This window comes from Cynocephalus volans, chromosome 6 (genome assembly GCF_027409185.1).
Source record: "Cynocephalus volans isolate mCynVol1 chromosome 6, mCynVol1.pri, whole genome shotgun sequence".
Classification (NCBI taxonomy): Eukaryota; Metazoa; Chordata; class Mammalia; order Dermoptera; family Cynocephalidae; genus Cynocephalus; species Cynocephalus volans.
Window position 1 is genome coordinate 28,096,042 of NC_084465.1, and position 12,361 is coordinate 28,108,402.

At 39.5% G+C, this 12,361-nt stretch overlaps 1 protein-coding gene across 1 annotated transcript in view; it reads right to left on the reverse strand.

Moving 5' to 3' along the window:
* Positions 1–12,361, reverse strand: part of SND1 (staphylococcal nuclease and tudor domain containing 1) — a 422,567-nt gene that overhangs the window by 252,199 nt on the left and 158,007 nt on the right. Inside the window, exon 11 of the mRNA XM_063099206.1 lies at positions 9,451–9,540. Within this exon, the coding sequence (XP_062955276.1) occupies positions 9,451–9,540 (90 nt within the window). The remainder of the gene's footprint in view (positions 1–9,450; positions 9,541–12,361) is intronic.

A 12,361-nucleotide genomic window follows, 5' to 3' on the forward strand; every position in this document is an offset into this window, starting at 1 on the left:
CAAAACTGGAAACGTGCTGGAACGTATCAATTCCTCTACACCGTCAGCTGGTCTGGAGGAGGGAAGTCATTACCACTGAGGAGGAGTAATGACAGAGAATAAACACAAATAAAGGAAGCAAGACAAGACAGGCAGGGGATCAGAGGTGAAAACGCTGACATTATCAAAACCCATCCCACGGATTACTTTGGCAAAGGAGCTCATTACCGAAGTACAAACCCAAAAACAAGAAATTCAGCCAAGAGACAAGTGGCCAGACAGAAGAAGAAGTTAAATCACTTTCCTATTAGTTTCCTAGGGTTGCCATAACAAAGTACCACAAATGGTTTACTTAAAACAATAGAAATTTACTCTTGAAGTTCTAGAAGCTTCAAGCCTGAGATCAAGGTGCAGACAAGGTCATTATCCCTCTGAAAGCTCTGTGGAAGTATCATTCCTTGCTTCTCTCTAGCCTCTGGTGCCTCCTGGCAATCACTGGCATTCCCTGGTTTGTAGCCTAATCACTTCTATCTTCAATTCTATCGTCACATGGCCTTCTTCCCTCTGTGTCCTGTCCTGAGAGCATACCAGCCATTGGATTTAGGGCCCACCGTAATTCAGTATGACTTCATTTTAACTTAACTAGTTGCATGTACAAAGACTCCATTTACAAATAAGTTTACATTCTAAGTTTCCAGATGAACAGGAATTCTGGAGGGACACTATTTAACCACCTCAGGAAGGACAGTTCAAGCAGACAGTACTCATGGGATAGAACTGCTGCATTTTAGAAATACCTGAAAATTTGCCAGAGAAAAGATAACTACACAAGTGAAAGTAAAAAAGGCAGTTCTAAGTATCAATAAAAGAATTTGTTTCAGGTAAGAGCAAAAAGTGTCATGAGATTTTAAGTACATTAGAACAAAGAGCTCATATTTTTAAACTTACAAGTGCATGACCCCCATTATAAAGATGTAGCCCTAAAATATCACTTCCACCATCTAGCTATAGAGTCAAAAGAACTTCAACCTTAGAACCAACAAACACTTGTGTAAACTACCTTCTCATACATGTACAAATTATTTACGCCCTTGGGAAAGAAATATTGAAGCAACCTGAATAACTAGCCTAACTTTACTGAGCATAATAAAAAGAGAGGCCATACAGAAAGAAACCCTGGAAAGTTGGTGCTCTCAAGTTGGACTCATTATTTCTGAATGATATGTGTTATTTTGCAAATGCACAAGAAATTTTTTTCTCATTAGATGAGTTATAGACATTATCTCTATCTACACCCTCATAAGCAGATAAAACTATAAGAGAAAAAATATTGAGAAAAGATAGCAAGAGTCAGAATTCCTTCCCACATGAGCACATCTGTACCCAGTCTTTCTTTACACCCTGCTAAAACATAAAATATTCTGCACACTATCACTGAGCTCAAGCTCAAAAGAATCTATTCTCTGTAAACCAGAAGGTATGAGAAGTTGGAAGATTCGCAATTCAGCACATTTTATAAGGTTTTGGCACAGAAGTGTTATTTTTAAAGTGGGGGGGGGAGCCTGTCCTCTCCCTACCCCCAAACACAGCTGAGCTGATTCAGCACAAATCTCCCCCTAAAATAAAATCTCAGTTTGCAGAGAATAAGCATGGAAAGTTCCAACCTCAAGGACGACATTCACAAACCCAGCTGAAAAGATGAGGAGTGGCTGGCTTAAGACAAGCTGACCATAAATCATGTTATAAATTTCAGAACTTTCACCAGAAAACTATGAGCAACCTGAGAGTCCAAGGAAGAAAGTCTTTAATAATAAGCAAATTAATATTAGAGTATTACCCAGAGATATGAGAATCTCGAGGATTCCGGTAGCTAATAAATCATTTCCCACAGGTGAGCATTCAGAATAAATTTCCAAGAATGTAGCTGAAAACTCTAGTTTCTTCATTAATAGAGACACTTTCGAAGAGGATATTACAATACACATAAAACAAATAATACACTTCACCAAAGACATGTGTGCTCAGCTCAACACCCTGATGGTCCCCAAAGCACAGAGGTACTTTTCACAATCTATAGACCAAAAAAAAAAAAAAAAAAAACATTATCAAAAAAAGTATTTAGGTGGCAGCAGGAAGAAAGGTACCTTGCTGAGTTTCCAGAAACAGGCAACTCCACAGTCATTTCTGTTAATCAACTTTCCACCAGACAAGGGAGCTAACGGATCATGTGGTAAAAGATTAGGATCATTCCCGAAACCCAAAGGGTAAATAAAAGGCATCTAAAATGAACTTTGGGGGCCGAGCCCGTGGCGCACTCGGTAGAGTGCTGCGCTGGGAGCGCGGCGACGCTCCCGCCGCGGGTTCGGATCCTATATAAGGATGACCAGTGCACTCACTGGCTGAGTGCCGGTCACGAAAAAACGAAAAAAATAAATAAATAAAATGAACTTTGGTCTCCAGTGCATACTGGCACATTCCCATCACCTCCACGTAGGAGAGCTCTTACTAGAAAAAGGCATGGCCAGAAATTACAAGACACTGAAAATGTCTCTCAATTTGGTGAAAATCTTCAGCTACTTATTCAAAAAATTTATAGCCACATTGATGGTAACAGCTGGCACTGAGAAAGCAAGGACAAGCAACCCCATATAAACCTGTCAATTTAAATCACAATGCATTCACCACCTTAGGGCCTGTTTTGATCACTAATGTAAAGGACTTTTCCATAGCACGAATGAATCAAATTAATATGAAGTAAGAAATGTGGAGATGACAAAATAAATGTTTATAAAATCCAAATTAAAATATATCAGAGGTAATTAAGAACAAGAACCTCAGAGTGCTAGCTTTGTACTTAACACAGCTGATTATATAACACACTGAAACAGACAGAACTACAAGTGTTTTTAAGGAAAAGAACAACCTGTTAAATAGCCAGGGAGAAGGTAGTGTCTTCCTCTGGAAAGTTCTATGCCCTTGAAGAGCTCTCACTAGCTGAGTGAAAAACTGCCCCTATTAAGGAATGTTACTCCTGGTACAGTTACAGATCTGTCCTTGTACAGGGCAACAAGCACCTAGAGTGCTCCTCATCTTCTCCCTGGCTCTGGGCCAGGATTACCAAAAAAAAATAAAGCAACACCTGTCCTTCCTTTTTCCCAGACGGTCCCAGAAGTCACACCTGTGCAAAGAGACTGAGGAGAAAAGGAAATGAAGCTTCAACACTGGCTTAGCAATGTTACCTATGCCCTCACATTGTCTGTATAACTAGGAGAAGAACATGTAACCTGACAGTAGTTTCTCTGAAGAAGAATTTGATAAAACACCAGCTCACAGGGGCATCTCAAAGACTAATGAGATAATGTCTAGAGGGCTGAAAGCACTCAGAAGGTAGAAACAGGGTGGTATTACCACCTCCTGATAGCTGTAGACTAAAACAAGGTAGCTGAAGAAACAATTTCATGTAGAATGTAAAGTATATATCAAATACAGGAACTGTCATCCCAAAAAGTACCATGACCCTACCTACCTCTGAGTCAGTACACAAAACAGAGAAGTGGATCTTTCTAGATTGTCTTTATTCAGCATAGCAACTGAAAGCATAAGCATCTGGGCAAAGTGTTTAATTTCTATGGGCTTCAGTTTCTTTACCTGTAAAAATAGGAATAATATGTACATCTTGCACGGTGGAGGTGAAAATTAAAAGTGAAATTAACTCTTAGAGTTCAGAGCTTGCCATGAAGAGAGAACTCAATAAATGGCAGCCCTAACCCTTTAAGATAGAATGTGCATTATATAAAGTGCCTTTAAAAAGTAGTCAACTTCACAGAACAAATATGAACGGCATGAAAATCATACATACAAAGGTAGCCATCAAATTGCAAATAAGCCAGTCCCCCTAAAGTCTTCTTAGGCATTTAGAATATTTTAACCTATAGAAATAATGCTATACATAGTTGTTGAGTTGCCAGTCCAACTCAGAGAAGCACGTTACCCTGGAATGGAGATAATGTCATTATGTACATTTTCCAGATGGATTTGGGATTACTGAAATGAGGAAGCCATCTCACCTGGATTATCACATACATGGATCGCCCTAGGCAAATCAGGTGAGTTCTACTTCAATTCCCTTTATATATTTTTATTTGGGTGCTTCTCCACAGGCTTCAGCCCAGTGCCCTTCAAGTTTATGCATTCAGTAAAAATTTATTGAGCACCTACTGTGCACCATAAACTGTACTGGACATTGATTGGGTGGTTAGCAAAACAGATCTGGTCCCTCATTGGCCTACTGGAATAAATCTAACAAGAGAGACACCTATTTACATGAAATCTTTCAGATACATTATCACAGATGGTGAAAAATATGTATAGGGTTAATTATTGGAAGGGGGGGTAGTCAGGAAAGACTTCAAGGAAGTCCCATTCAACTTGGATCTGAAAGAAGAGCAGAAAGTCACTAGGGGAAGGGAAACGAGGGGATAAGAGTGCATTCCAAGCAGGAGACATTGTTAAAGGCAAAGCCCTATGTGAGGGAACACAATACATTCCAGAAACCTAATGCAGGCTGGACAGGTAGCCAAGAGGAGTGTGGCGCCACTGCTAACATCTAGAATCCTATTGACATCGCCAATTGTAAAGCTAGGCGACCACGCCAGTTGTTGGGCTCTTTTACCTGCCAGTAATCCTGCTGACTGGGCCGATTGTTGAGCTCAGGCTGGGTCTGGAGCTCCCAGAAAGCCTCAGGTTGGAAAGCATGGCTGCGCTGGGCAGACACCTGCCCACCTGCCTGCTTCACTAAAACTCTCTCTATTCACTCTCTCTCTCTAAAGAACACAAAAATAGCAACAAAACTAAAAAGATACCTTGGCACGCATGTGTACTAACTCCACACACATACACACAAACACACACAAACACACACATGCTTGCAGAGGAGGTGCTAAAATCACACCTAACTGGACCCAAGGCAAGGGCCCTGACTAAACTATTCTATTTTCCCAACAAGGGCGTTCTAGGCCACCAGAAGCAATGGAAGCCAATACTGTTGGCAAAAGGAGAAGCATGATGTGATGGGCGTTTAGAAGCTCCCTTTAGCTGCAAGTGGCTCAGAAAGGACTAGGGTGGGAAGAGGGACTGTGGGAAAACCAATAAGAAGGCTCCGGGAGTCTAGGCCAGAAGAGATTTAAGACAAGACAGCAGTAGTGCAATTGAAACAGAAGGAAATATTCAGACATATATAGTCATGTGTCACTTAACAACAGGGACACATTCTGAGAAATGTGTCGTTAGGTGATTTTGTCACTGTGTGAACCTTGTGGCATAGCCTACTGCATAGCCACCATCATATATGTGGTCCATCACTGACAGAAATGTCATTATGTGGTGCATGACTCTACACAGCAGGCCTTGGTGAGGGATTGGAATAAGATGGGTGTCAAAGATGTCTCTAGCAGCAATAGATAATGGGGTAATTCCCAGAACACTGGGGGAGACCAGATCGTCTGACAGAAGATCCCGGGTTTAGACCCGGACATGCTAGATTTATAAGTCTGGCGCACATGGAGATAATTCCCACCTCCACACCACAAAAGCACAAACCTCAGGAATGACAGACTTTGCAAAGAGAACAACAATCTAAAGCAATCTGGATTTGGAATAACTCACTAAATGATTTATAGCCCCATAACTTCCCAAATGTCTGTATTTATCAAGAAAAATGCCCAATATTTAGGTGCCTAAAAAAGAGCCAGGCTAGCTCACTGAACAAATATCAGTGGCATGAAAACCATACAAAGGCTATTTTAGAAATAAGCCTCATCCCCAAAATTTGTTTATTCAAAAGAAATAGTGAAAAGATATTCAGGGAACAGGCAAATATTTTGGGGGAGAGGTCTTATGATATGACAGCCCACAATGAGCGTCTATTGTCAGTGCTAAGGCTTCAATGCACTCCGGCTTCTTGCAATTCCACCTCCTCCACCACTTTTGACCCTCCAATTGTCCAAGCAAGTTCTAACTTTGAATACAATGGTTCCCATGGTGATAGAAATTCTGTAATCAAGAGAGAGGAGTTGTAGGAATGATTCATATGTCATTTGTAAATGCTGTATATACATGGGTAAGAAGTGAGACTTGACTTTAGATATCTGAGATAGTTGGGGAAAATCCCAGTGAAGATCCCAGTTATTACCTTATTATACTAAAAGCAAAATGACTAGGGCATGAAAATTCTTGCTTTCTGTGGGCTGACACACAGAAAGAAATTGTCCCTGCTATTAGAAAAGGACTGTAGCCCTGATTCTTTCAGGAGAGCACGAATCTCACCATCTTATTCACACGGCAGAATAGCATTCTGGAAAACTAATAGACATGCTGAAGTTATCACAGATTGCATTTCAGATGAACCACTGACAAAATTAGCAAGAAAGTTTTTTACCATGATTATTCCTTAGTCAAGATTTTACTGAAAGGATGGCAGATGGTAAACAGGGGAGGGGGAGCGCATTCTACCAGGCAGTATGGCAATTCAGGCAGCACTACAACTTCCTCAATTTGAAGCACACACACACACACACACACACACACACACACACGCTCTTTAGCACAAGCACATACTCATTTTGTGGGAGCTAAGGACCTGATGCTGCTTCTAACCAGATACAACCCAAATCTGTGCGATGGGCTGAAAAGGCCACAAAGTCAGCAGAACCAAAGACGAAAGACATGAAAAAATACCCCAGTTATGATGCTGGTCAGATTAGTTGCACACTTATTCATTTCTCTTGATCTCAAAGCCAGAAAGAAATCATAACTGAAAAAGCAGGGCTATGTTAGATGCTACACAAAAACAGTACTATTAAACAAGACAAAACCATATACCTTACTGGCATTTGGACAAGCATGAAAGACTTCTATCATCCTGGATACTCATAACACAACTCCATGAGAGAAGGAAGGCAAATAATATTCCCACTTCACAAATGATAAAACCAAAGCTCTGAGAGCAGTATGGCTACTTTAATTAGGAAGTTTATCCAGTATTAAATCTAGGGAGTGAATCAATGTGAATTTCCACAACTTGGATGGAGGTTACCAAAGCCAACAAAACATCAGCAACGAAACAATTTACCTTCAATCTTATTACTCTATATTCTAGAAACCCCTCAAAACTGCTATTATGAACTCTCTGGGAAGGTCAAATAACAGCTTAGGCAGAGAACATGGTTTTACCTCTATTATCTTCCCTAAGCTGTGACAGGCTGCCCTCATCAATTTTCATGCACACAGGCACATAGGCACACATGCTCCCTCACAGTGCCTCTTAATCACCATGTGCCATGCTGAACAGCTGCAGAGGTCTGAAGGGAATTGGCAGAAATGTGCAATGATGTGCTAGCCACCCCTGAGGCAGCAACTGCCCTGCCTGCTCCCAGACGCCATAGCACATGTGTGATCACTGTCGCAACTGACGGGCCCAGAGGACAGGCAAGTGGATTCAGGTGGTGAGTCAGGAAAAGCAGTTTGCATCAGGAATGTTCCAGCCCAGTAGAGCTGAGCTGCATCCTACTCCCTATGTAGGGATACAGTATTCATCATTTATACAATGTCACTGTGGGGGACAAAACTTGGGCTCAGCACAAATAGAATTCAATCTATTCTGTTGCAAAGGAACCAGGAAGCAAGGCTTACCACTAAGAGGGATCCTAATTGCTTAAGAATTGTCAACATATCTGACACTAGATGTCAGAACATTTATCCTGCAAGAGGACTTTACAATGGCCTGGCCCACAGTCTTTGAGAGCAGGGCCTCGGGTTAACCTTCCAGAACAATTCAACAGCTGCTGCAATAAGCTGTGATCTATGTGTTCCCAGGGACGAAACAAAATCAGGGTAGGACAATATTCAGAGAAACCAGGTGGATGCCATAATACGTGCCACACAACTGGCTGCACACAAATCAAATATGTGCTACCACTCCTTTCAATATGATTTTGGATGGATTTCAATAGAAATCCACTCTTGTGAAAGAATTCCTTGGTTGTCTGTATGTAATTGTTTATGAGCCAGTAAATGAGTGATATGATATCAACTTGCTGAAATAGAGATGTTAGACATTAGATCAGATAACAGGACATCTAGAAATTGAAAGAGGCTTAAAGCCATCATTTGTACTTCATTTCATGAATGAATACAGCATTCTGTCAAGTTTTATACAATGACAAATGAGCCTATTCTCTGAAGGAACCTGAAGAGATTTAATAGTCATTTTAGGGAATCTAGTTTGGTTTCTCTACTGAAAAACTGGCAATTTTATCTTATGTCCAACTTCAAAATCTCTTGCTATAATTTATCATCCTAGTGACTATAGTACATAATAAAACTGGTTATACTTATATTTATGATACCTTATTTTGGCATTAGTTCAAAAGCCAGAGCCTTATCAAACCTGTCACAACATCAATGGTTTAGGTAAGAAATGCTAATGTTACTTTAATGTGTTGAGGCCAGATGAAAAACAGAATGGCCTCACCTTTCTGAAGAGAAGATAAAAATCGATCCAAATATAAAATTTCTCCTAGAATCTCAACTGAAGCAAAGTAAGAAAAATATGAACCACAGCGTCTCCCTGAACAGATTTCCCTCAGTTACCATCAAAGGAAGCATCTGATTCTTTTTTTTTGTTCATCCAGGACACAAAGAACCACTCAGGACTTTCAGGGTGGAGATGTCAGGAAAAATAAGGGAATAATGCTCAAAAATTCACTCTCAGCTTCCTAGAATGGCAAATTCTGTAGCTAGTCATAGAATATAATACTTTAAGAACACAAGGAAAGGCATTCTAGGGCTTCTGAACTATTGCACTAGATTGCAAAGTCAATGTGCTACACAAAAATCTGCATAGGACCTACCAAGAAGCCATGCATCCCTTTCCCACAAAAGCTTCCCATAGCACCCAAAGTAGATGCTATAGATAATTTTACAAGTCAGAGAATTAGGGGTAGCATTCACAACACAACGCATTCCAGTAAGCAAGCTCCTATTCCAGGAGAGCCCTTCTTCCCCTCTTCTATAGCCCACCTATCCTTCAAAAGGAGGAGAGGCATAAAAAAGCAGCAATCCTTCCCTCACTATAAATCTTATAGCCCCAGAGTTTTAATGGAGGTGCTTGGAGGGAACAAGAGGGCCAAGTGAATGGAGCTCAGGGCAATATGCAATTATTGAAACTGGAATTGAGCCTGGATGCTGCCGTGAGAGTGTTGGCAATCAAACTGTGGTCAGGGCCCCAATTTTAAACCTCTCCCAAGGGGTACCACTTCCTGACACATAGACATGCCACTTCACTTGAGAGTAATTCTGCTGGATTTGATGGAGGAGTATCATCTGCTGGTAAAGGGCCCAGCTTAAAATAATCACCTGCAGAGAATTAGATTAAGCCTAACCAGTTGCAAATATCTTTCTGTTATCACTTACCTTTTTCCCAATAAGCTTTTTTCGAAGAAATTCCCGAGCCTCAAACATATAGGGAATGTCATACAGGGGACGTAGCTTCTTATTTTTATCCTAAAAGCAAATAAAATACCACATCAGAAATACATTTTAAAAAACCCAAAAGACAACAAAAAACAGCCAACAGTATAAGATATTGGAACATATTTGAAATTGGCTACCTCCTAGTATCACAAATATTAAATAAATACTAGACAAATACTAAATGATTAATAAAGATTTGGTTGAAATGCTTTATTGGAAGTAGAATTATCTTTTTCCTATGACAGCTCAAAAATAAGCAATGGAATGTTTGTAATTACCCAAACTGGAAACAACTTAAACATTCATCAATGGGGAAATAGCTATATAAACTATAATATAGAAGAAACTCAACACATATTAGGACCCCTCAAATATTTATAGATATTCTATAAATCTAATTCTACTAATCCAAAAGCCTTTATTGAGCACCTACCAACTATTAGCTCCATACAAAGCATTCTGTAAATATATGTATAATTCTGGACTCACAGTAGTAGAAGAAATCCTGCAGATATGAAAAAGCAGAAAGCAGTTTTGATTAAGTGCTAAATAATGTGATATATACTAGGGACTAAAAGGTACTAAATGCTATAAGAGTTCAGGGAAGTAAAAAGAAAGAAGTAATCAAGTAATGTTTCATTGACAAGGTGGGATTTAATGTGAGTTTGCAGGATAGGAAAGAACTTGAAAGAAAATTAAAGTTGACAAAAAACAGAACAAGAAGAAAAAGGAAGGAGGCAGGAAGGTTAAACACACACACACAATTATTTCATTACCTCATGGGCTCAAGACTCCTCCCAAAAGATGTGACTGCTCTAAGCAATGATTTTGAGTGAGTGTCTAGATGGAGACAGAAGTAGGAATGCATAGGAAATCAAGAGATATGAGAACCATTTAAAGATGAATTAACAGGAACTGACAACGGAGCAGAGAGAGGGGTTAAAAAGAGTTGTAATCCAACACTGCGTCATGATGAGAGGCAAAGAAATGAGGAGACTTTTGCGGGGGGGGCGGGGGGGGTAGTGGTGGCTGGCCAGTTCGAGGATCCAAATCCTTAACCTAACCTTGGTGTATCAACACCTCCTTCTAACCAACTGAGCTAACTAGCTTGTTCTACGTTTTGCCTTTTGGTGGGAGGTGTGGAGGAGTGGAGAATGTGTATAAGAAATAAGAGAGCTTGGCTAGACTGGGTGGTATGATTACTTTAATCTCTCTGTCCCACTAGACTGTAAATTCCAAAACAACAGAGACCCTGTCCATTTCTGTTAAGTCACCAGAGCCAAGTATAGTGCCTCCCTCAATACTCAATAATTATAGTCAGATTAAGTAGTTCGAAAGGAAATGTGCAGAATGATAATAAACATCCAGTATGCTAGGAGAATAGGTCAGTATGTATACAGATCTGGGAATCTCTAGGACCCAGATAATATTTGAAACAACTATAGAAAGAAAGGAAAAAATCAAGGACTAATTCCTTAAAACTTAGATTTATACCATTCATTCATTCACACCATTCATTGTCCTCTATGGTTAGCTGACCTGGCCAAATATTTACCATCTGTTATGCATATGATAAAATAAGATACCTCTATATAATCCATTCTATTCTCAAAGAAGATTTTCCTTAGTTATTTTTTTCTTAAACAGCCAACTGCTTCCAAGTAAAGAAGCTTCATCATTTTAATACACCATTTCTAAATTCATACTAATGTCAATATTGAGGTTAAGGGAATAGAAATAGATGTTTTCTCCCAGACGCTAACTAAGCCTCAGTGCCCTGAACAAATCATATAAACATTTCAATTCATTGATATGACCAAGAAAAATCTCTTACAATAACATAGATAATTCTTTCAGTTACGAGGAAATTTGAGCTTCACATTCATTATCCAACTGTCTTCTACTTCTGTTTTAAAAAAAAAGGCCATCATTCCAGTTCTCTTCTAGGAAGATAAGGCACCTCCTTCTCCCAGATGATGTGTGGGATCCACATACTCTAAACAGAAAGAACTAGGGTGGCCAAACTCTGATCAAGGAACTGGGGTGTTCTTGGTCACTGTCTAATAAGTGGTGTGTGACACTAAACATGAAAATCTTTAGAGGAACAAAAGAACATTGAGGTTTTGTTATAGGAAATAACAAAGAAAATGAGATGCAAGAGATTTGCAGAGACTAGGGGAATCCTGGGTAACACAAGGGACAGATATACAGGATTATGGGTATTTTGTAAACATCCTGGAAACCACGTGAAAATAGTGGGTCACAAATTAGAGATTTATCTAGGAGCCATGTGCAACATATAAGCCCCAAAGTAGAGTTAGTGATGACATTCAATGGTATAGTAAAAATACTTGGACAGAAGATGCCAGGTGCCAGTAAATGAACAGGATTTTTAATAAAAACAAAATCAATGGTTATCAGAATCAGCCCTCAGGAATGAAGAAATACCATTGTATCATATTCACCAAGCAACAGAGGACAATCTACTTACAGAGAGTAGCTGTGTGATTACAAAAACCTAAGTGAAAAACACTTTAAAGAATGAATTGAACAAAATAAAAACATTTACCTTACATAGCCTTATGATTTGCATCAGAACCCGAATTTCTGCATCTTACCCTACACACCCTGAAACACACAGAGGTATAAGAGAATGACAGTTGATTGGAACTCCAAAACTAGGAATGAAAGGTAAGAAATACAGTTCCGACAAGAATTCAAATGAAGATCATGGGATGAGCTATACCTAAATGTGTGAAAATGGTCATCTAAATAAGAATCCCGTTTTTAAGACACTCCACAGGACTGGGCCAACCCAAAATACCCACAAAAGAATGAAAATAAATAATAT